Source organism: Anser cygnoides, chromosome 22 (genome assembly GCF_040182565.1).
Source record: "Anser cygnoides isolate HZ-2024a breed goose chromosome 22, Taihu_goose_T2T_genome, whole genome shotgun sequence".
Classification (NCBI taxonomy): Eukaryota; Metazoa; Chordata; class Aves; order Anseriformes; family Anatidae; genus Anser; species Anser cygnoides.
Window position 1 is genome coordinate 5742691 of NC_089894.1, and position 24310 is coordinate 5767000.

At 50.9% G+C, this 24310-nt stretch overlaps 2 protein-coding genes across 13 annotated transcripts in view; both read left to right on the plus strand.

The window, feature by feature from the left end:
- Positions 1-9711, plus strand: part of CDC27 (cell division cycle 27) — a 32866-nt gene extending 23155 nt beyond the window's left edge. For 4 of the 7 annotated variants that reach the window (XM_048046508.2, XM_048046513.2, XM_048046509.2 and 1 more), the window contains exons 15-19: positions 531-648; positions 1469-1597; positions 2602-2676; positions 4394-4574; positions 6781-9711. In XM_048046508.2, coding sequence (XP_047902465.1) covers positions 531-648; positions 1469-1597; positions 2602-2676; positions 4394-4574; positions 6781-6863 — 586 coding nt within the window. In that variant the 3' untranslated portion in view covers positions 6864-9711. Of the gene's footprint in view, positions 1-530; positions 649-1468; positions 1598-2601; positions 2677-4393; positions 4575-5464; positions 6751-6780 lie in introns of those variants that run through there. The other 3 variants (XM_048046514.2, XM_048046515.2, XM_048046512.2) reach the window with 2 other exon arrangements.
- Positions 9712-14461: 4750 nt separating this feature from the next.
- The window catches only part of KANSL1 (KAT8 regulatory NSL complex subunit 1), a 94181-nt gene continuing 84332 nt past the window's right edge, over positions 14462-24310 (plus strand). For 4 of the 6 annotated variants that reach the window (XM_066981522.1, XM_066981525.1, XM_066981526.1 and 1 more), the window contains exon 1: positions 22812-23006. The gene's annotated coding sequence lies outside the window, so the exon portion shown is untranslated. Of the gene's footprint in view, positions 14761-17717; positions 17815-22811; positions 23007-24310 lie in introns of those variants that run through there. The other 2 variants (XM_048046497.2, XM_066981524.1) reach the window with 2 other exon arrangements.

Genomic DNA, 24310 nt, shown 5'->3' on the forward strand with positions numbered 1-24310 from the left:
TTTTCGTTAAATACTTACTCTACACAGGGAGTGCAAGAAATTAGAGCTTTTCTGGTTTCCATTGATCTTTTGGGCTGTGTTATGCCAACTATTCTGTTCTCTGTGCAACACTCCTTGTGCATCTAGTTGTTTGTTCTTTGCTTGCAGCTGGACAGGTGAGATCTGTCCCCTTATACCTTAGGATATAATCTGCTTCTTGTAGCTTTTTTTGAGGGGAAAAAATACATAAAGTAGTAAAATTCAGGTTTGTTAATGTAAGTCACCTAATCTTTTAGAGGCTTCTATACGCTTTCTACTTTTGTCGCTCTTCAGCTAGTTTTTTTTGTGTATCGGATATGAATTCTTCAGCCTATGCAATCAAGAGAAAAGTAACTTTAGTCATAGAACTTTAGTCATAGCTTTCTCCTATAAAGAGTCACTTCTTACCCTTGATGGGGTGGCCAGTCTATATGCCACTTCTACCATATTCACTGACAAAGGTTAGTTTACTCAGAATGCAGTCTTACTTAACATTATTTTTCTGTTTGCAGGTATGGGTTGGGAATGATTTATTACAAACAGGAAAAATTCAGCCTAGCAGAAATGCATTTCCAGAAAGCACTTGATATCAATCCTCAGAGCTCAGTCTTACTGTGCCACATTGGAGTAGTAAGTAGTCTGTACTCGGCTCTCTCCTTAGGTTTTAATCTGCCTCTGTACTTTGCTTGCAGTAGTCCTACTGAACTTGTTTTAAGCATAAAAGTACAATCTCAGAGTACCTGTTAGAGGATCTTAAGTGCCATATGAATCAATAGCCGTGGGATTAATGTGTCAGGAAAATAAACACTCCTCTCTCCTCACCCCCAATTGTTTTTAGCCAGTAATGAAATATACTATCAGGTTGTGTATGCGAGTAAGCCAAGTTACTAGTGGTATGAAAATCAAGCCCATGTGCAATTACTCATGGGAACATCATTGAATTTGCAGGGCTATCTGGAAAACTGGTCATTTGTCCATCTGCCACTGTGGTACATAACGCAGTACCTCAGCCATAAGCCTCACTCCAGCAAATGCTTGCTCACAGTGTGGTGAAGCAGTTCTCGGATGTTAGTGATGGCAACTAAAGGCTGTGCAAGCATGAACGGTGGTAACCTGCTGGCATTCACTTACCTGTTATGCAGCAGCAAAGTTGTCAGGGTCTGTAGGAACAGTAGGATTCTTACCACTTAAGCGCTGAGAATGGCATTGAGCTTACTTCTGGCCAAAGGCTAGATGACTTCTGTCAGCCAGTGGATGGAGGGTGTTTTGAAGTGGTGATGGGGAGAGGTGAAGCTTTCTTCCTGTAAGAAAACTTGCTTTCTTAAGACTTGGTCTGGAATTGGACTACTTTTTTTTTTGAAACATTGTAAACAAATATAGCAGCTGATCTGCCAGACAAGTCTATTTGGCCATTTTCCCTCTTTAAGGTTTTCCTTCCTTTCTTTAATAGGTCCAGCATGCACTGAAAAAATCTGAAAAGGCTTTGGATACTTTAAACAAAGCTATTAACATTGACCCCAAGAACCCGCTATGCAAATTCCATAGAGCTTCTGTATTATTTGCAAATGAAAAGTACAAGGTAAGGTTTGGTACGCGTAGACAACTTTAAATTATCTTTAAATTGTTACAGCTATGAATGGGGATGCACTGGTGGCTGAATGTTAACTGATAAGCACTGGTAGCGTCAAGGCTTGCAGCATGAGCAGGAAGATTGACCTATCCTGTGGAGTCTAACATAAAGCATTTGTTTTGGCAAGTGCCACTTTTGCAATATGTTAAATTTTTTGATTGTCATAAAATCTGAAGCCAAAAGGTACCTTTTTAATTAATATTTTAGTCTGACCCTGGAAAAAGAAAGAAGGGGACGTTATTGCAGCTGTCACCAAGATGGGGCTGTGTTATTGTGAATTTCTATTAAACTACTAAAAATTGGCTCAGCAAACAGCCCCACAGCAGATTACAGCAATAAGAACTAGCCATTTCAAAGGCTGTATTATCAAGTAAAAAATAGGAAGTCAAATAATTTCAGTCTGATCCCTTGCTGACTTGTACCCTATTTATGAGTGGAGATGATCTTCCCACAGTCTGTCTTTCCAGTGACTCTGTCCTCTGGCCTGTTTTTCTTGGCCGCAGAATACAAGCTGCAGTCTGGCTCCTGAAACCTTGCTTCAGAAATGTGTACATATGTAAAGGGAAAACTTTACTTAGAACTTGTTTTGAAAATTCATAATGTAACCAGTTAAACATAAGAAGTATTAAGGTTAAGGACTTACTGAAGTGCAATTTGTAGATTTATTTCTAAAAATTAAAAGCAGAGGATAAATACAAGAGCAGAAGAATGTTAAATGTTTTTCTAGGAGACCAAAGCCCAACAGACTTCCTCTGTTGCTATAATAACCTACAATCTTTACATGAGGAACTAATGTAAAAGAAGCTTTAGGTTCTTCTGAGTCTGTACTGTTCTTGGTGGAGTATACTGTATGTAAATGCCAGGGTTCTCGTCAGCACTAAAATGCAGTTCAGTGATGCTGTAACTGGTTGCAGACTGCTAGCTTGTACTGAATCTTTTCTCTTCCTTTACAGTCTGCTTTACAAGAACTTGAAGAACTGAAACAGATTGTTCCCAAAGAGTCTCTTGTTTACTTTTTAATAGGAAAGGTAGGTGGAACTTAACTGTGTTCGTAAGTACTTTGCTTTTCTTCATTGCAGAAATGTATGCCTAATGAGGAAATTTGATGCCTGTCACTAAGCTGCTTCCATTTGGGGCAGTATTCTAAAAATTCCCAGAGCTTTAAATAAGACTTACTGCATATAAACTCACAGCTTTATCAGCTTTTAAATGCAGAAGACAGGAGCAGCCTCAAGGTATTTTTAAAACCAAGAAAAAATAACTCAGGCCCCTGTTGTTCTGTGTCTTCTTTGATTTCACTACTGTCAACCTGAAATAATTTATTTTAGAAACTGCGAAATAGATCTCTATTGAGATAATTCACTGAAAAAAGATGCAGTGGTTATGCATAGTTGTATATTTTTCCTTGAAAATTGAACTTCATGAAGGCTTGATCCAGTATTATAGTAATGATGGAAATGGTCTATCCCTCAAAATTAAGAATTTCTATCAGCCAGACATGTTGGTTATATGGACATGAAGCTATTCAAATATTGAATCACACTCCAATATGTCTTCAAATGTTGAATTAGTATTTTTGGAGTACTTTTAAGTCTCCATCAGTAGCCTCAATGTCTCATTCAGTTGATGGCCTTCCCAGAAGAATTGTAGAAAATTCTTTCTACGTAGGTTTGGAAAGCAAGAAGCCTTTATTCAGGCTAATAGACTAGACTAGCACAGGAAAAGATGTTTCTAGTCCATCAGATGTGTTTACATTCCAACTTTTTTTTGTTTAATGCCAGAGAAAAGTAATCTGGTAATAGAAGTCCTTCCTTGGCAATCCTCTTTGCAAAACTTAAAGCATATTAGCCGTTTTAAATTCTGTAGGTAGTCATTAGGAAGCAACAAGACAAACTTGTCTCTTTCACAGACTGGGTAACTCTTAATCAACGAGACTTTTTTTTGAATTAGAGAAGTAAAAGGATTTGTGCTGAAATTTGTTGACTGGTGTTTATCCAGTAGTAGCTGGACCTCTAAATTGGTGTTAGTTGCCATGTCTTGACAAACCTGAGAACTTCTGCTGCTTAAATCTTAATACAGATAAATTACATGTTTGCCTGTCCTTAATGACAAGGAGCAATTCTTTGTCACCATAAACTTGCTCTGAAGGTAAAATATATTAAAATGTATACTAGATTTGGTAATGCACTGTTGTGAAAATGTTCCCAATCAGTTTATCAGGACAAGCTAGGTGATGTTTAATATTGGCCCTCCCCCCCCCACACACCTGCTGTAGGGAAGAATATAAGGTTACTCTATGCATGTGGTTAATGGTTCACAAGACTATTCTCTCTGTCTCTGACAATAGAAGGTTGAGACTTTGGGCTTTTCCTGAGCAAGTAGTAGACTTGGGGTTACAATGACTGTAAAAATCGGAAAAGAGGGAGGCAACACAAAACATGCTAAAAGCTTTTATACCACCCTGCTGCCACAGTTGCAAAGCATAAATTATATCTGAAGAGCCACTTTCTTATGTTCTTGAATCTGTCAGCTGCTAATTTCTTTTAATCCTTTTGGCCACTTAAGTAGGAACACTTGCATGCTCTTTCCACACACCTTTTCTCTTTACCTTTTGACTTGTGTAATAAATCTTGTGTGTACTCTCCATTGCTTTTCATAAGATATTAGTTAACTAGCTTAGTATGTTTCTACAAACTTTCAAGTAACAACTTTTTGTAAATGTAACATTTTATGCTTTTATTTTAGGTTTATAAAAAACTGGGTCAAACTCATTTGGCCCTAATGAATTTCTCATGGGCGATGGACTTAGATCCCAAAGGAGCCAACAACCAGATTAAAGAGGCTATTGATAAACGTTACCTTCCAGATGATGAGGAACCAATAACTCAAGAAGAGCAAATAAATGAATGTTACCCCTATGAATCAGGTTTGTATTTCCAACCCTTTGTCATTCAGGGAGGTATTTCTGCGTAGGTGTCACCTAGTGTCTGTAAGTAGGAAGAATTCCAGGCTTAAGTAAAGCACACTGCTCAACTTTGCTGCTCAGCAAGTAAAAATTCAAAGTTCTTGATTCACAAGAAGGTACGTCTTATTTTAGGTTTACTATGAGAAAGGATTATGCCTTTTCTTTAGGATATGTAGATGGAGTAGGACAAAAATAATGCTGTAAAGTCACACAACTCATGGTTGGTTAATACCATCTTAGGAAAGAACAAGATGTTCCTACAGCCTCCACTCTTCCCCCATAGAAGCATGAAATCATGCGATGTAACTGAATGGTAACTAAAATTATCTATAGATGCTTTGGGAGAAATTAAATAAACTGGATGTTAGGTAAACATCTTTGTCTGGAAAACATCAAAGGTAGCTTTTGAAGAAGGAAGTCAATAAAAGTTTCACTTGAATCGAGAGTAAATAAAATGCTCCCAAATGCACTACTTGGAATAATCCACAGAAAGGGATGTCCCAGATGTCTCCCTTCTTTCTAAGATGATGTTGTGAGCTTAAGTTCCAGTGAAGCACAGAGTAATGTTAAGCCATAAATATTGAGCTCTCTGATACAAACTGAAATAGTGGTGGAGAATAAATACTAATAAGCAATTTAGTTCTTTCCCTCCAAAGAAGAACAAAAAGAAATTCTGAAAATAATAATGTATGCTATGTTCTACAATCCAAAATCTTCATATGAAAAAGTTATGGTAACTGTATATCATACTTATTTTTATTGATCCTGTGTACAGTGTGCTTTTTAATAATGGAACTATCCTGCGCTGTGTTTCCTGAAGTATCAGACTTTTCTTCTCCCTGCTGTTGTAGTTGGACTAACCTAGAACACTGGTTTACTGGGGGCTGAGTGTGTTTCTGACCAGAAGATGGAGACAGAGTACTTGAACTTCTGAGCAACACTTAAGTCACAGAGCATTAAAAAAAAAATAAATCTGTCCAATAAACATAACTGAAATAAAACAATGTCCCAATGTCCATGTTTAAGCTGTGTGTAGACAGTTCGGTTTCCTTGGCTCTTCAGATAATGTAGATGAGTTTCACAGTGTCGGCTGAATAACATTTTTAGGATACGTGAGATAAGTGGAGAGTTGCTTTACAATATGTTGGCTAGTATAAGCCATTTTGTGCTTTAAATTCCGTAGCAGAGAACTTGATGAGCCTATTGTGCAGGAAACCTGTAAAGTGTTTGCCTTAGAGCAGCAAAATCATCATTGTTTCTCTACATGAAACCTCTTAGTCATTTGGGAAATGATAATATGCTAAATTCTACTATAGAAAGACTCAAGTTGCACTCCTGTGTGTGAAGAACCGTGATTAGATATTTACCTTGGTACTAATTTAAACTAGTATAGAAGTTAAATATTTAAGGGTAGCTTCTCATATATATGTATTTCTCTTTTATGCTGTGCATAGCATGCTGTCTTTAGATTTCTGCTGTTTTTTGAGTAGTTTTCCTGGAAGTTGTAGGCCAGCAATCATCTGAGCTGAGTGAGCAGAGTAATTGAGTGTGAGAAACTTATGTATGCATTTATTCAAAGCAATTTTTTCCCCCATATTTTATGCGGTAGTCTTTGTCATGAAAGCAGGGAGCAACTAGAGACTGCCTAATGCTTCTAATTTAATATTACTTGATTGTGAATTGAGCGGACATGATGCACTGGTGCAGTGGGTAACTGATGTGAGCGTATTCAAGTATCTGGTATGATTTGAAAGAGTTGGGAGGGTTAAAATTCTTCTAAGGCGGTTCTGGAACCCTCCATACCCATCCCTACCTAGCCAGGCATTGGGAATTCCAGATATTTAACAGAAGGTATCTAAACAGACATTAAATTAGGCTGCATGTTTTTATAGTACATTATGTTAATTCATTTCTAAATGCATTTATTTAGACTTCATTAAATTGACAGGGGTTGACTTATTGCAAGGAAAAAGCCATATGGCCTAAAAGCATTTTGGGGGAAGGGGACAAAGGCAGGAAGTCTGTTCCACGTTGTTAATGAAGTACAAGCACGTTGCTGCTGTGTTTTTAACATGCTGGAGTTGGTTGTATAAGAATTTTTGTAGTGAAGCAGCCTAGTACTGTTTGACTACTTTGTGTGTTTTGTTGTTTTGTTTTTCTTTCAAAGTTGGCACAGATGAATCCCAAGAGAGCAGCATGACGGATGCGGATGACACACAGCTCCATGCAGTTGAAAGCGATGAATTTTAACCTCCAAAAGCCAGTATCTGGGCTTGAGTGTGTGACTGGTACTGTTGTGTTCTCCCCTTCCTTCGCATCCTGGGTCTTCACATCACTGAGCCAGCATTGTCATTATTCTCCACTGACACCATGAGTACACCACTCAGACTTTAAAACTGTATGCAGAATTAATGGCAGTGCAATATTCAGCTGCTACTGAGTCTGACTAGTTGGCTCGTACACATTTATGAAAATTACTGAGGAGGAAATACTATTTTTGGACTCCCCTTTGCTGGAAAAATATCACGGAAGAAAGACTTGTGGTTTGCTGTAACGAAGCCAGTAGATGCGGGGATAGTACTAATGAAGCAGTGTCTTGTTCTTTTTCCAGAAATGTGTCTTAGTTTGGTTCTTTCTTGGTAAGCAGAGTGCTGAACTTCATTTCCAAGTTCTTCGAGGACAGTGTTGACAAATGCAGGCTGTTAAAGACTTTTGCATATTGTAGTGTAACTTAAATGCCAGGGAATGTACATGACCATAAAGCTGCAGTGTTTCCCGTGAACAAATACAATGCACGTGCTCAGGACTGGGAGTGTCAGACTACATAAAATGCTCAGTGTGCCCACTTAGAGTGCAAACTTGCAGGAGTGAAAACGTAGCAGGAGAATCACATTGCAGAATCATAGCTTTCACAGAATGCTTTCATGTTCTAACCAAGAATTAATTTATTCACCTAGTTTCTAAAATGTCAATGTCTTACTTTGTACTTCAGAGAAACAAGTCGGCAACACATTGCTTCATTTTTCATCTACCCCTTGACTTGTTCTTCCCAGTGTGAGAATAAAAATTAATAAAGGGCGAAATCAAAGAGCAATGTAGATACAACTTAATGTGGAAACATCAAACCCTTAACCAACAGCGCCTGTGTCTTTCTGAACAAATAAACTGGGAAGACCGTGGAAGCCTTAATGCAATCAGAACCTTACAGTCAAATGCATCAAGTAATTGCCTAAGATAGTGTCCTTTTTAAAACTGTTTTCTAAAGTGTGGTCCAAGCAGTGTGCAAAAATGTGCAATTCTTTCTTTTTTTAAGCTGTTCTTTAAGACTCTTAAAGTACTTTCTCACTGTAGGAACGTAGACCCCTTTCCTCCTCTACTGAGGCTGCTGCTGTGAGAAGAAAACTGCCACAGTAACGAGTCTAAAATGATCTTTCTCTGTAGCATTTTGCAGCAACACTTGGTGCCCTTTATGCAGTGGCGATAAAGAAAGCGTATGATACGAGCAGTTTTAAAGAGCAATTTATGCATAATAAATTGGGAGTGATATAAATTTCATGGCAACATATTTGTCATCAATCTTAATTTTTTAAAATATTTATCTTTTAGGGGTTATGTAGTTACCTTTAGAACTTAAGCTTTTAAAACTGCAACCTTGTCTTACACCAGGCCCGTGCCCTGTCATGGCTCCTCGCTGGCTGTGAGCCACTGGGATGCCTTCCTCAAACAAAAATAATCCACAAGTGCTGTGTGGAAATACTGTTTTTTTTTTGGAAGCAGGAGGACAAGCAGAGAGAAATAGGCGAGAACTCCCCTAATAGTGTGAAATGAAATCTGAAAAAAATGAGGAATGGTAGTTTATGAAAGGAGCCTTGTGCCTCGGCCGTGCACTTCAGTTCAGCTTGTGTCTGGATGGGGGATGAACTGAAACCATGACGTGTTTCGGCTGACTTGTGTGCTGAATCCTGCACGGCTTCCCGCGGTGATCGATGTTCTGGTGCGATTCGCTTCCTGATGCATCCTCCCTGAGGAAAATGCGGGGCTTGCATTTCCCAAGGGCTGTTCTGTGCCAACGGTAAAGCTCTCGCGGGGCCCTTGGGTTCCCTGGCTGTCACGACATCGTTTTTCCATCCAGATGCAATGCGCCTACGGTTTCGGTGCGTGTTCCTCGTGAGGCTTCCTCGAGGAGTCTGAGAGCACCCCACACCTCAGCAGAAGGTCTGGAGGCAGTACTTGTGTGAGTGCCACCACCTGATGCATGAATTGCCTTCCTTTTGGTTCCCGATGTTTTCTTAAGCAGAAAGCATGAGTTTCTTCCCTCTCCCTGGGAGCTAGAAGACTCTCAGCTGAAGCCGGGGGGCCTTTTGTCTTTAGATCTAAAAAACGCTGGGCGCTTCTAGCTCCCAAAATTGCACACTTTTTTTTATCCTTTTCAGATCTGAAAAAACAGGTGCTGCTCTTGTGACTTTTCCAGGAGACTTGCTGCTTGTTTAACTGGGGACCAGAGGTTTAGGAAACTAGGTGGCTTTTTCCCTTCTCTGAAAATTGTGAACAACTGTACTAAGATTTCCAACACCCTGGCAAGAGTTCTTAACTCAGCTGGGGTGTTAAAAGGATTCTACCTTGAAGATTTAGTACTTAAAAAACCGTCCTGCTGCTTTACATGTACATCGTATCTTAAATGGTTGCTTTTTCTTTCCTCCAAGGATATCAAGTAACATTTGGACCATGCTGCTATTTTACCTTCTAAATAGATACACAAAATTAGTGTTGAATCAATAAAGTTTTGCTACTCTTTGAAGAGGGGCAAGGAGAAGGGCGGTGAGCACGAAGGCACTCTGACAGCCAGGTTTGGGCAAGGCTGTTCACTGAAAAGAATTAGGGAACTGTCATTTTCTTACAACAAAAATATGGAAAAATGCAAAGTGTGGGTGTGGTGTGTACTATTTGCATTGAAACAATGTAATTTGTCTTTTTTTTGCTTTCCTGACTTTTTATTTCAGAAATTGTACAGTCTTAGGGGAAAAAAGTCTTTTCTGTTAATATATTTGCGATTCATTAAAGGATGTGGAAAATCCAAATAAACTACTTTTAAAAGCAGGCTCAGCAGCAGGTGCTTTGGCTCGGTGTTGGGATGCAGCCTTCGGAGCGCGATGGGGAGAGCTCTGCGGGTGCAGCGATGCAGCTGCTGGGTGCCCCGGGGCTCTTTTCTGCCCTGTGCCACCTCGTGCGTCCCGGGGCTGTTCCTGCGGCCCCCTTAGCTGGAAACCTGCCACCCGGATTCACAGGTGACACCATTTTTTTATTCATTACCCCAACAAGAGCTTATTCCTCCTTGGTAAAGAAAATTACAGTGATGTACACCAGAGAAATGGTCACAGCCTCGGCTTGCTGGGAAGGTGTGCTTGCCAGTACGTGCAGAAAGCTGCGGGCTCCGCGGGAATCCCTCCTGCATGCACGGTAGCCTTGGATTAAAGCTTTTAGCGCCGGGTCTGTTGTATCAGCCTAATCCGGTGACTTTTTGAGAGCCGGGTCTGGCTGTAAAAGTTGCACTGAAATTAACCCTCTCCTTCTCCCTTTCTTGCTTCCGTGCCTTTCGACGCCGGCCTTCCATGACCGTGCGCACAGGCACGGCCGCGCAGCTACGCGCCGGCTCCTGCAGCTGCCCTCCCGCCCCGCGTTGCGCGCAGCAGCGAGAGCCGAGGCGCTCTTCCTGTGCAGCTCTTCTGGGCACATCAGGGTGAGTCGGGCTGCACGCTTCCTAGCGGCGAAGCGAAGCTTTGTCGATGGTTGGCTGAGCTTTAGGTGCCTCCGGAGAAAAGCAAAGCTTTTTGTTTTATAAATGAGGTTTGACTTGTCAGCTGCGATACTGAATGGTAGCAATGCAGCGCGTATTAGGGCTCGGTAGCATCTCAGGACTTTCCAGCTTGGGAATGTTTTTGGCACTCGGTGTTTATGAGTGTGTACAGCTTTGTACGGGTACGTTGGGCTTTGCTCTGTGGTTCTTTGCTGCTGCAGCGTCTCCCTGTTCCCTGCCCCTCGGTCAGCATTAGGGACTTGATTTGAGCAAGACTCGGTAGAGGAGCAGGGCTCGTGTTGTTTGAAACGTGTTGTTCATTTCCCAGCTGAGCTGAGCTGGTTTGAGAGGGGTTGTAAAGACCTGGCTGCGCATGGTGTGAAGAACTAGGTTTCTGAGGCAGGAAGAGTTCCTGATCCTCAGAGGAGCAGGGCTTAAAATTATATTAATGCAGAGAATCGGACTTCCTCCGCTTGCTTTGTCTATCTGCTTCTCAAAACGGTATTTGTGCGGCCCGGGATGTCTCAGTTTGGATCCTGCTGTTGCATGAACTCAGGGAGATGTTCCTTGCCTGCAGTAGCAGCCTGGGGAATGGGGACAGTGAGGGGACCCGGTCCCTTGTTCGGGGTGGCAGTGACCCTGGTGGGGTGCCCCAGGCAGGGCTGGGGAATGCGGGGCTGTCGGTGCGGCCCCCACCGGCCCTGTCCTGCTGGGAGCGGGCGGTGGGTTCCGTGGCAGTTGGCTGTGGAAGTTTCCAGTGAGCTTGGCCTGGATGGCTTGGGACGAGGAGAGTGTGGCCGGCTGGGCACGAGGAAGGCTGGGGCTGCACCCAGATGGACCCAGGAGAAGTCCCAAGCCCCCAGCCGGGGAGGGCTGGCATGTCCCAGCCCTGTGGATGCTGCCCTGGCCGCAGAGCGGGACCAGCTCCTGCGCCTCGCCTCGGCATCGCCCTTGCTGGAGCCCCTCCGTGAGAAAGGTAAACCCGACCGCGGCCCCTGCTCCAGGGGGAGACCAAAGGATCCCCCCGAAACACACACACGGGGTGACAGGCCACCCAAACGTCACAGCTCCAATGGAAACTGGCACTCCCTGCCCAAACCAACGGCCCCTGCACCAGCCCTGCCCGCTCGGGGACAGCTCAGCCCCGCAGCACCGGCTGTTGTGTTCAGCAGGATTGGGTCGGTTTGGGGATTTTTGGGGGTTTCTCAAGCACAGCGCTCAGCAGGGTCACCCCCATGTCTGCTGGTGCCCCAATCACAGAACGGGGGCGTCCCATCTGTGGCTCTGGCTACAATCCTCATTGCGCCATCGGGGTCTGGGCATCCTGGCCCCTGCTCTCGTGATGCTCTGACCCCTTCTCATCTGGGACCCGCTCTCCTGGCCCAGACAATCTTATATGGCCTTAAAGGATGAGGAGGTTTTCGAGAACCCTAACAGTACCAATAAACAGAAACACCTCCCAGATCATAAAAGGAACCAAACCAAACCAAACAAAAAACACTTCCAAAGGTCTATTCCAGCAAAAATACCTTGGAAAGCCATGTCCAAGAAGGAGCCGCAAGTTCCTTTCTGCCGATCTTCACATTCAGATGATTTATTGGTTAAAAATCTCCTTTTTAAAAAAAAATCCCGTGGTTCATACACGAGGAACAACAGAAATTCCTTGTTGTTGGGACATGTGGAAAGCAACCTTAATAAGACAAGAGGATTAGTCTGCTAATTTCTGCCTCTTTTGGTTTCTCGTGTGTGTCTACACGGATTTAGAAACGGAACCTGCTGGGGTCTGATGGCAGCTTCTCTGCCCCGAGCTGGGTAGGAGTGCATCCCCTGCTCTGTTTTCTGGAAGAATGCTGGCTTTTAAATGTGCTGTGGCTGTGTTGCTGGCAGCCCCAAACAAGCAGGAATTCTCCTCGCAGGGGACCAGAGGCTCAGCCCGTGGCTCGGCAGTGCCGTACGTTTGTGACCGCCGTCGCTCCGAGCTTCCCTGCGCGGTGCGATCTGAGAATCGCTGCACTGGGCACACACTGCAGCACCCCACTGCCGCCTGCCCCTTTTTTTATGTTTGCATTTTGATAACCCTGAAAGGTGTCTCGTATGTGGGTATACCGGCTTTCGTCTCCTGAAAAATGGCACGAGATGTAAAGGTCCCTGAGAAGCCGCAGATGATCCGGGTGTCCTCTCGCTGAGCCGGGACTGCTGCCCTAGGAAACCCCGCTCCGTCAGATAAAAGCCGAGGAGCTCACCTCGTCCTCAGCCTGCTGGATGTGCACGTGTCACACCTGCGTCCCCGCTCTGTCCGCAGGTCCCTCTCTCGGCTCTTTCCTCCCTGCTTCGCCCCTCCTGCATCCCATGGGTGCAGGACACGGGCAGCGAGGGGACAGGGGCCTGGTGTCACCTGTGGAATGTGGGCCTGGTGTCGCTGGTCAGGCAGGAAAAGATGTCGCCTGTGGGACAGGGGCCTGGTGTCACCTGTGGGACATCAGCCTGGTGTCATTTGTGGGACAAGGGCCTGGAGTCACTGGCCAGACAGGAAACCATGTCACCTGTGGGACAAGGGCCTGGTTTCACTGCTCAGAAAGGCATGTCACCTACAGGACACAGGCCTGGTGTCACCCGTGGGACAGGGGGCCTTCTGTCACCTGTGGGACAGGGGCCTCATGTCACCTGTGGGACATCAGCCTGGTGTCACCCATGGGACAAAGGCCTGGAGTCACTGTTCAGACTTCCTGACCGTGTCACCCGTGGGACATGGACCTGGTGGCACTGGTCATTTAGGAAGCTGTGTCACCTACAGGACACGGGCCTGGTGTCACCCATGGGACACGGGGCTGTGTCACCAACGGAACAGGGGCCTGGTGTCACCCGCGGCACACGGAGCTGTGCCCCTTATGGGCCAGGGGCCTGGTGTCGCTGCTCATCCAGGAAGCCATGTCGCCCACGGGACAGGGGCCTGGCGTCACCCGCGGGACACGGCGCGGTGGCACCCACGGCTCCGGGCCCCGGTGGCACCCAGGGGCCCCGGGGCTGTGCCACCGGCGGGGCAGCAGCACCCTGCCGCTCCCCGCACACCACCGCTGTCCCCCGGGGCCTCGAGCACCCCGCCAGCCGCGGGACACCCGGCCTGGCCCCGGGCCGCCCCCGGGGCTGCGGGACGGGGCTGGGGGCCGCGTGTGGCGACCCCCCCCCGGGCGGCCCTCCGCCCCCCCGGCTCCCCCTCCCCAGCCGCTGCCTCCCCTCGGCGGGGCAAGGCCGGGACCCGCTCTGCGGCCCCCTCCGCCCCCCGCTCCCCATCCCTCGGGGGCGCGCACGGAAGGAGGGGGGGGGGCGCTGAAGGAGGGGGGGGGGTCACCGAGGGGGGGGGGGGTCCCGGCCCCCGCGGCGGGGGGCGAGCGGCGGCCCCGCATCAATCACCGGCCGGGCCCCGCCCCCCCGGCGCTGATTGACGCGGCGGCGGCCAATGGGGTGGGCGCATGCCCCGCGCTCAGCCAATGGGGGCGGGGGAGGGCGGAAGGTCCCCACTTCAAGGCTGGTTGAGCGGCGCAGGTAGGTGCGGGGCGAGGCGCCGCCGGTGCGGGGCGGGGGGGGGGGGGGGGGGGGGGGCCGGGATGCGGGGAGGGGGCGGCGCGGGACGGAGCCCCCCCCCCCCCCTCGGGGTCGGGCTCCGTGGGGGGGGCGCCCTCACGGCTTCGCCCCCCCCGCCCTCCCCCTTCTCCACACCGGCCTCCCGCAACTTGGCTGCGGGGAGCGGGCCGGGCCGCGGCGGGGCGGGGGGCGCGGTACCGGGGGGGGGGGGGGCAGCGCTCCCCGGGGGGGGCTGCGCGCGGGGCGGGGACCCCCCCTCAGAAACCTCCCGCCCCCCCCCTTGCCCATCCCGGGCCTCCATTTTAGCCCCGGCGCATCCCGGGCCCGGGGGGGGGGGGTTGGGGGGGGGGCGGTGAGCCCGTGGTGCCCCCCCCCGGCTTCACGGCCTGGCCCCGTTGGGGTCCGGTGTGGGATGGGGCTGGGGGGGGGGGAAGTGGTGCTGGTGGCCCCCCCCCCGCCTCTCACCGCAGCCTCTTCTTCCCGCAGGTCCCGGATCTTCCACCGCCTCCTGAGCAACCAGAAACTTGCGGAGCTGCTGGGGATCCGTCGGGGCTGGGGGGATTCAGGACCCCCCCGCCTGCGCTGCTGGTCGGCCCCTGGCATTGGGGATCCTCCTCACCTGGTGCTGCTCGTCGCCCCCCCTGGAATTGGGGATTCTCCTGCCTGCGCTGCTGGTCACCCCCTGGAATTTGGGATCCCCCCCGCCAACGCTGCTGCTCACCCCCACGGCCGCAGGTGGTGAGGATGGGGCTCACCGGCACGGCCAGCCAGGTAGGGTCCCCCCCCCCCCCATCCCGCCTGACAGCAGGAATTTCGGTTTCACTAGCTGCAAACCTACCCGAGCTGGGTGGGCTGCGTTGGGGTTTTAGGCTTCGGTTTGGTTTCTGGTGGTGCGGGGTGAGTCTGCACCCCCGCAGTAGTTTCTTGGCAAACGTCGAACTTCAGGATGGAGGTGCAGGACAAAACATGGGTGCGTTCTGTGTCTAACGGGTGTTTCGCTCAAAAGCGGCCCGTGCAGCCTGGACCCGTGTGCCCACACGCAGGGAGATGTGCGGCCTCCTCTTGGGAGCGTGTGCGTGTTTCCTGGTACCACCTGTCCGCGTACACAACAGCACCTAGGCGTTGAGGTGGGACTTGCCTAGAACAAGGAAGAACTACTCCTCGCACCATGTGCATCCTTAAAACCCAGGCTTACACCTGTCAGGTCCTCCTCGTTTGCTGCTGTAGCCTGGTTTTTGTGCGTGTCTGTAATATCGAGAGTTTTGTGCGCACCTGTCAGAGCAGTCTGAGGGGCTTGGCTTGCTCCCATGAAAACTGAGGGTCTTAACTTGGCTTTTTTTTTTTTGTATGGACAAGTCTGATCACCTTTCCATGCCTCTGCGAAGTGACCGAAGAGCTTCTGGGTCTCGAGAGGAGGGCCGTGAGGACTTGCTGATGCTTGCTTTGAAAAGCCACCTGTTATCTTGCAACTCTTGTTACGGGGTAAACACTTAGGTACAGCAATTAAGTTACGCGAATCTGAGTAAAGCCTAAAGTGGAGTGCTGAAGGCGAGAATATTTTCCTCCTCACGTAAATCTATAAGCCAAAACAGGCTGACTTTAGCCCAGTTACGAAGGGCTGAAAATTCCTTTTGTAATGGGAAAACCAAAAATCTTTACTCAGTCCTTTCACGCTAACATTAGACAAATCTGCTCTGATTTGTATCTGATTTCCAGTTGGCTGACAAAACAAGCAAAGGCTCTTATTCTGTGTATACATAATAACAGCGAATCGTTGTGTGGGCTTTAAGCAGGAAAATAAGGCTCTGTTACAAGTTTTGGAGGTTATTGCTGAATTTCCCAGAAATCTCAGTTCCTACAACTCCTGCTGGAACGATGGGCAGCCAGTAAGTGGCTTCTCTGGAAACCAGTCCTCACTTCTGCACGGCGACGTGTTGGCTGAGCAGCGGTTTATCGTGCGTCGCATGGGGTTCGGTGTTCGCGTGGCCCTAGGATGTTGTCAGCACGGTGATTTTCGTATTCCTGTCAGTGGGCGAGGGTCTGTGGCAGCCGGAGGTGGTGCTGATCCGTATAACAAAACGTCGGGATTCCAAACACGGGCTAATTGCCCTCGTGCTCCAGTCTGGAAAAGGCAGATGGGGGGCAGCCAAGTGAAATTCAGGAGTCCTTAAGCTGTGGTGAGCCTGAGAGGCGACATCCATCTCGTGCTGGTGGCTGCAAAAGCTGCAGGTAGCGCCCGCACCGCGCAGCCTGGACCCGTGCCTGGTGGCCCCGGGGAGAACCTCGGCTCCGGGTGCCGGAGGGGTGCTGGAGGCACCCGCTTCTTCCAGCAGAGCGGCTCGGAAGCGGGCGCACGGGAGGATAACGTGGGATGCTCTCCGCAAGCTGTGGCAGGAGCCGAGGGGAAGGAGGTGTGCCCGTGGCGGCGGGTCACGTAGAACTAGCCAAAGCCTGCTGGAGAGCGTCCCGAGGAGGATGTGCAGACAGCCGCTGTGTCAGGCTGTCACGTCCGCTCGGCAGTTTTGCTTGGAGGCATTCAGGAGGAGCTAGGTGGACCTTGGTTTTATTTTTTTTTTTTTGAGCGCTCGAGTATGTCTTCTGTTCCTGTGCCAATAGCTTTAAACCTTTGACTAGTAAGTATTTGAATCCTTTTGTGTCCTGCGCTCCTGACTTGGGCTCAAACCGTGGCACCTAATGTTGTTGTCATAGCCTGCGTTGTTTTTTTTTATAGTCATAAAGAAAGCAGCTCCATTATAGCCCTTAAGTCTTATAAAACTCTTTACCTGCAGCTCCTCAGTGGGGTGGGAGGGTGTTTTGGAGCAGAGGAGCAGGAGCACCGTGTGTTCTGCCTCCATGGCTAACAGCCGCAGGTGGAAATCTGCAAAGTGCTCCTCTGCTTCCCCGTGGTGGTAGCAGAACCGGGGGGCTCGCTGCCTCGGTCTTGCTGCTGTTCCCCTGCAGTCGTTCTGCTGTGCCTGCCTTGTTACAGGAAGTATCGTTAATAAGGAAAGCGTGTAGGGACTTGACTCTTTCCACCGATGATGTCTGATGTTTTCCTGCATTGCTGCGGGTTTGGAGGCAGGTGGATTTGGCGTAGACTGAGGAATTTGTGTGAAGCACCAAAACCTAGGGCTCGAAGACTTGAGGAGTGTTATCTCTGGAACAGAAGCGCTCAGAGCATAGCTAGGTGAGACTTGACTATGACCAAAGGAGTAAATAGTCAATAAGCAGCATATTTGATTACGTTTGTCTGGTTAAACTGCTGCAGCAGTGGTGGGTCAATAGCAAGGTATGCTTTTCCCTGAGTCTGGAAATCTAAACAGAAACAGAAACAGAAACTGATTCTGCTGTTAAAAAGGCTGGGAAGGACAATGTGGTGGAGGGGAGGAGGCTGAGAATTACAAATGGAGACTTCAAACTTCCCCAGCCAGCTTCCAGCAGTGTCCGTGGCTGGAGGCTGGCTTGGTTCTCAGATCAGCCGTTGACTCACAGGAGGACGTGTGAGTGCAGGGTTTGGTGCAGGACAAGTCGGTGAAGGCATTCTGCGAGCCGTAGGTGTGGCTTGCGGATTTCCTTGCCTAGGATAAAGGGAAATACATCGAGACTTTGCAAGTGGAAGGAAGAAGGGCTGAGCTGCACAGCAGGTACAGATCTGGCCTTCCCCTCAGCCCCAGACTCCTGGCAGCAGGAACCCCGCTTGCTACGAATTGCTGGAATTCCTAACCAGACCTCGCTAGTTCTCCCGAACTTCTACATGAAACCTCCCAAGTCTTTGCCCAGCAGCCGGTGGAACAGAATGTTGCCCCTAGTAGTGGGGGCACACATGTGAGTATTGGGATTTGCAGTGCGCTGTCCCCCACGCCGTTAGCCTTTGTCTCCTGGTTTGATAAGACATGGGCTTCTCCGTGGGTAGAGCAGGATCGCGTTTCCTTGTCCTATTTCTTTCTCCTTTTTCTCCGATATAAAGTACGTGTAAACTGAAATGGAAGGGATGCAACTTGTTAGAAGTGTGCTATTGCCTTACTTACAGATAAATAGCAGAATGATATCATGGGATCACGTACCGCGTGCTGCACAGAACATCATGATTCCCATAATGAAACATCACCTTAACTCCAGCCATCACAGTGTTTCTTAAATATCCAAGAACACTGATGAGATCCGAGGCTTATCCTTGCGCCTTTTGTGCAGTTTTACGTGCATGTTTTGAATGGATCTAAGCCAACCTGATAATATCGTTGGTAACTTACAGGGACATAAGTGATACAGGGTTACAACTAAACGTAGAACTGGATGCTTTACCCTCTGCAAGCTGATAAAACCTGGCTGTCGGACCCCAGCTGGACTAACGACCTAAATCCGGGGTGCTCTCCTGTGAGTACTCGGCCTGCTGTTCTTTGGAAAATACTCCACTGTTTTCCCCAAAGTGGTGAAAATAGAGCTTCCCGTGAGGACTTTAAGAAGCGAGGCTTTTCTGTACAACATGCGTTGGTCTGATGCAACAGTGTGGAGTATTTGAGTAGTTTTTGGCAGGATGACACCAACATCTTTGGCAGGGACTCAGAAATACAGTGGCCAAGTTAGTTTGTTACCTTCGCTAAGGAGCCTTACATTCCCAGCCTCTCATCCTCGTGGAAACCATATTAACACATTTTGCAGCCGTGACTGTAATTGAGTCAAGATAGTTTATTACCCCGTCGCTAGCACTGACTGCCCCTTACCTCCACAACAGATTAAAACAACCCCCCAGCCTGGGTGGCGGTAGGACTGCGACCTCGGGAGTCGCGGTGCTTTCCAGAGCAGGCTCTCCGATGTGAGAGCAAACGGCACGTGTTGTCCTTGCAGTTAGGGATGTCTGCATGAAATGACTCAGTCCGAATCATTAACGTGGCTTTCAAGCAAGTGATGTTACTTCTGTGGATCAGCCAGCTTGTTAAGGGAGTACCGTGTTCCCTTCTTGTTTGTATCAAGCAAATTGGAATAGCCACTGACAACAGATGCGGGTCTGTAGCTCGACCTTGGGGTATTTCAGCAGGACAGATAACCCCCAGAGCCCCACCAGCCTCTGCTCTACCTGCATGTGGCTCTCTTTAAGGGCTCTGCTCTCTTGCTGTCCTTTCTGGCGAGCGTTTTCAGACGAGCCAGCTGGGGAGTGCTGTCTGTCACAGCTGAGTGCCTTTGGTGCCGTGACTGGACACTTTCTCTAACGTTCAGGAAGGATACTGGAAGTGCAGCGATCGCTGCAGAGCTCTCTTCTTGTTGTTGTTGCTGCAGCTCGTCAGGTTTGAAGCTAAATATAGATGAGTCTTGCATCTCCTGAAGCCTCAGTGGCCACTGACGTTTGAGATCATCAGATGTTTTAACAAAAAACGGCAAAGTTGCAAAGCAGGACGTGGAAAAAATGCAGTTGTATCCAGGGGCAGTGTCTGTAGGGAGTCGTGTCACCGTGTCCCTTGGTGGCCACTGCTTTCTCTGCTTTGATAAGATGCTTCTCAAACTGATCTGGTGTCTTTGCATGCTCTGAAGTCTCCCTCCACGTGCCCTAGCATATTTGTGAGTATATGTTTTGTTGTACAAATAGTTGTATATGCACACAAAGCTTGTACCTGCCTTAGAAATCTAACAGTCAAAGCAAATTATGAGGATTAATAGGTAAAGGGTGTGTGTGTGTGTGTGTGGGGGGGGGAAATAAGGCAGCAGTTGGGTACACCGTGTATGGAGCCCTGTGGCTCGTGTGTTCTTGATGCTTTGTAGGAGGGGAGGATTTCAAAGGAAGGTTTCCAGGCTGGTGCTGTAAAACCTGTGGGTTCAGCACTGAGATCACCTCCTGTTCATGTGGGGTACCAGCAGCAGCAGTGAGCCCGTCTGGGGACTCGTGGACGGGGCAGTTGGTTCTGCTGGTGGAGCAGGGATGGGGCTGTTGGCTGGGAGCCCCCGGGGACATTTCCGTCTGAGCCGTGTCTCGAGGTGTGGGCCTGTGCCCGATGGGAGCAGCCAGGTGACCATGAGGATGTTGCAGTGCTCTTCTGAATGGAAAGGCTATAAAAAGGTACGTGGCAAAGGCCAAAGTTGTGTTATTTTGGACTGCACAGAAATTTTTGCTTCATCATCTCCAGCTCAGGGTGAGTGATGAAAGCCGTAGGTACGGCTGTGCAGCAAGGGAGTCCAGGTCTGCAGCAGACTGCCAGGCTGGGGATCTCCACTCTTGGTTGGGCTTGCCTCGAATAGCAGAATTCTGCAGTGCAGAACGAGTAAAAGATGAGAAACTTCATTGCACAGGATTTTATTTACTTATTTATTTTAAACTTCCTCCGCAACCGATTGCTGCTGGTTTTCAGCTGAATCGAATTCTAGGTAGACTTTAAAAAATAAAAATCAGAGGTATTTATGCTCTTGGAGGGAGCTGGTATCTTGGCTTCCTAAAGAGTTGCCCAAATGTGGTGGGGAGAAACAGGTCAGGAGAAAGCGAGAAGCTGCTGAGTTCATCATGGGGCAGCCTTTCAAAAATAGTACTTCTGTAACCTGTCAGAAGGGAGCACATTCTGCGTGCTCTGCTTCTGCGCTGGCACGGGGCTGCTGCTAACACCCTGTCCCCATGTCCTCCTTGGCACTGTTTCATCATCCACTTAGAGACCAGATCGAGATCTCTGGAGTAATTTTTCAAGGTTCTGCATGGAATTGCTGAGATAGGAGAACTGCCCCGTTGGGACAGGACCATCGAGGTCATCTAGGGAGGGAGGACAGCGAGGGACAGAGCACGCACAGGAGCAGGGCGAGTTGCCTGCAGCTCGCCGCCAGGGCATCAACACCACCACTGGTCTCTGCCGTCCTACGCTGGACGGTCTTCCTGAAAAACACTTAGACATGTGCTAAGCTTTGAGGGTTTGTGTTGGGCAGCAGACAGCATCTGGCCGCTTTTCCCCTTGTGTGGTGGTGGAATTTGAGGCAAAGGGGGGCAAGAAACTTGTCTGGGTGAGCTGCTTCTTCCAGGTCTGGCTCTGGTCCGGTTGCCCACGCTGGCTGTGGATACAATATTTGCAGGTCTTACCTAATTCTGCAGTCAGAACAGTATAACTTTGAGGTTTTATTTTTATTTTTTGCTTTAAGCTGACTCCTTAGGGTGAGGACACCTCTCTGCCAGTGTACAGCAGCGTGCCCTGCTGTGGCTCCTTCCCTTTGCAGGCAGATGATGAGAATACAAAGCACCTTTCTACTGGCATAACTGCAATCCTACTGTAGGGGCAGCATAGCCGGAGCGAGGGGAAAGTAGTGCGTTAGCCTGAACGGGTACGGGAACGGGTACGGGATCAAACCCGGCACGTAGACCTGCCTGAGGGGGGCCGGTGGCCTTGGCCAGCAGCAATATTCAGCAGCTTGGGGGCCCTCCGAGGGCGGCAGGCGAGCGAGTTTTCATTAGTTCCGGCTGTGTGGGACATGGGCTGGCGTCACCCTTGTACCCGTGACAAAACTGAAGGTCAAAGAGGCGCAAGGCGCGCGCAGCGCCCCAGTCCTGGCCGTTTGGGCACTGCCGGGTGGGTCCCGGCAGCCGGCTTGTCCCAGAGGGGCCCGGTGTGCTGGGACGAAGTGGAAGGGGAGGTATCTGTATGGTCACGTGCAGAAAATTTGCTTTCTGCTGGGCTGCGGAAAGCGCTCGCCAGATTTCCTGTCAGCCCCGAGTGTTTGTGGTGGTTGCTGCAGGGTCGGGCCCCGACCCTCGGCATCGGGGGCTGCGGGCGGCTGAGGGACCCCCAGCGGGGGCTGTGGGACCCCTGGTGCAGGATGGCCTGGGGAGGCCGGTGTGGCCCCCCATGAGCCGTGGGTTCACGTTTTGGGGTCACTTGGTGCCGTTCAGGCTTCGGGGACTGTAACAAGCAGCACCAGAGGCGGAATTTTTGGAAATAACGCCTGGCGGCGTGTGTGAGAGGTGGGAGCGTGGTGGGCAGAGACGGCTGAGGAGCGGTGTTTTGGGGAAAATGCTTAAAACGCTGAAAGTTCCTGCGGTGGGGCCGGGGAGGTTCCCCCCCCCCCCTTCCCTTCCCCTCCTTTCTCCCTTCCCCTCCCCGCCGCACGTGTTGGGGTTTGTGTGTGGGGGGCACCTCAGGCGGACTACATTTCCCATCACGCCCCGCGCCACCCCATGCCCCGAGCGGGAAGGGCGGAGGAGGGGGGAGGCAGCGGGCGCGCCACCGCGCATGCGCACCCCTCCCTGCGGGCGGGGCGGGGCTGGCGCCCCCTGGCGGGCGGCGGCGGGGCGGCGGGCGGACAATAGGCGGCGGGCCCCGCCCCTTCCCCTTCCCCCCCCATTTTATTTTTTTAATTTTTTTAACCCCCCCCCGCCCCCCCCCCCGCACTGCAGCTCCTCGGCACGACGGCGGCGGCGGGAGCTCGGCGGGGCCCCCTGGCTGCGGGCGGCCGGGCGCGGTACGCACGGCGACCGGCGGGGGCGCTGCGGTGCCCCCCCTCCCTCACCACCCCCCCCCCCCCCACGCCACTTTTCCCTCCGCCCCCCCCCTCCCCGCCCCCCCCCTCCGTGCATTCTCCGGTTGAAGGGAGGGGGAGGGCCGACAAGGAGCCCGGCCGCCATTTTCCGAGCCGCGCCGCCCGCCGCCGCGCTCACCCGGAGCCTTTTGGGGGGGGGGGGGCGGGGGGGGCGGGGGCCAAAACCGCTCTGGGGGGGGGGCGGGGGGGGGGGAGCACCGAAGCCCCGCTCCGCTCCGCCCCGCCGGGCCCCGCAGCCCCCGCCCGCCCGCCCGCCCGCCGCCGAACCGGGGGTGGGGGGGCCGTGGCCCGTGTCCCCCCCCCCCCCCTTCACCTCCTCCTCCTCCTCTTCGCCCCCCCCCCCCGGCTCCGCGCCCACCGAGGGAAACGGGCGAGCCCCGGGGGGGGCGGGGGGGGGCAGGGCAGCGGCGCCGGCTGCGGCACCGCCGCCTTCCTCCTCCTCCTCCTCCTCCTCCTCCTCCGGGCCCATTTTGTGCGGGGCCTCCCCCGGCGGACCGCGCTCGCCGCCCGATCACGTGGTAGGTGCCGCTCCGCGCCTCCCCCCCCCCCCTCCCGCCAACCCCCCCCTCCCCGTTCTCCCCCCCCCCCCCCCCCCATTCTTCCCCCCCCCCCCCCCCTCCCGCCGCCGCCGCCGCCGCTGCCCCTTTGTTAGCGCCGCCGCGCCCCGCCGGGCACCGGCAGCTCCGCGGCCGCCCCCGCCCCAACTTCTCCACCCGGCGGGAGGCGGCCCCCCCCCGCTCCGTTTCACCCCCCCCGCTCCGTTTCACCCCCCCCTCCGTTTCACCCCCCCCTTTCTATTTTTACCCCCCCCCCCCCCCCCCGTTTTCCCGGTGCCGCCGTTGGGTAAAGTATTACCGGGGGGGCTGCGGTGGGGGGGGGGGGGGGGGGGCACGGGGACGGGGGGGGTGGGACGGGAAAGGGGGGGGTTGAACGGGAAGGGGGGGCAGGAGGGGGGGGTACGGGGAGGGGGGGGTCCCGGCGGCTCCTCGTGTAGCCCCGGGAGGCGCGGAGGGAGCGGGGGGGGGGGGGGTTGTTTGGGGGAGGGGGGGGGGATCCGTTTTTACCCCTGGGGGGGGTTAACGGGGGGCCGAAGGGGGGGGGCCACGCGAAGTTTTCAAAGTAAACAGAAAATAAGCTTTTTAAAAAAAAAAAAAAGAGAAAAAAAATTGCATAACCTCCAGCTTGCAACACGCGTGCACGCTCGCCCCGGCCCCGCGTGGAAAAGGAGCCCGGGGGGGGGCTCCCAGCGCCGCCGGGGGGGCTCCGGGGCTGACAGCGGGGCCGGGGCTGTGTCACGGGCGCCTGCCCCTGCTCCCGGGCTGTACAATAGCGTAATTTTTCATCTGGGTTTGATCTGCTAAGCCATTTTCCTGTATTTACTTTCCGGCTGCTTCTTTCTTTTTTTTTTTTCTTTCTTTTTTTTTTTTTTCTCTCTCTTTTTTTTTCTTTTTTTTCCCCTTGCCGGAGCGGCCCCGCCGACCCGAAATGTATTTTTCTCCAAACAAGAGAGCGCGGCTCTCCCGAAAGGCTCTCGGTGACCGGCACGGGTGTTTACTTTCATCACGGGATTAGCATCTCTCGGTGCCTGATTACGGAGAAATTCCCCTCCTTTGGGCCGGCAGCAAAGGTCTCGGAAAAGGCAAAATAGGGCGGCCAAAATTACTAAAAAAAAAAAAAAAAACAAAACTAAGATCATTTTCTACCAAAAAAAAAAAAAAAGGCAGCTCCTTCTCGCAAACGGAGCTGCGACCTCCCTGCTAATTAAATTTGTGTACAGGTGGATCAGAGCGCGGGCTCCACGCCGCCTGTTATGTAAAATGCA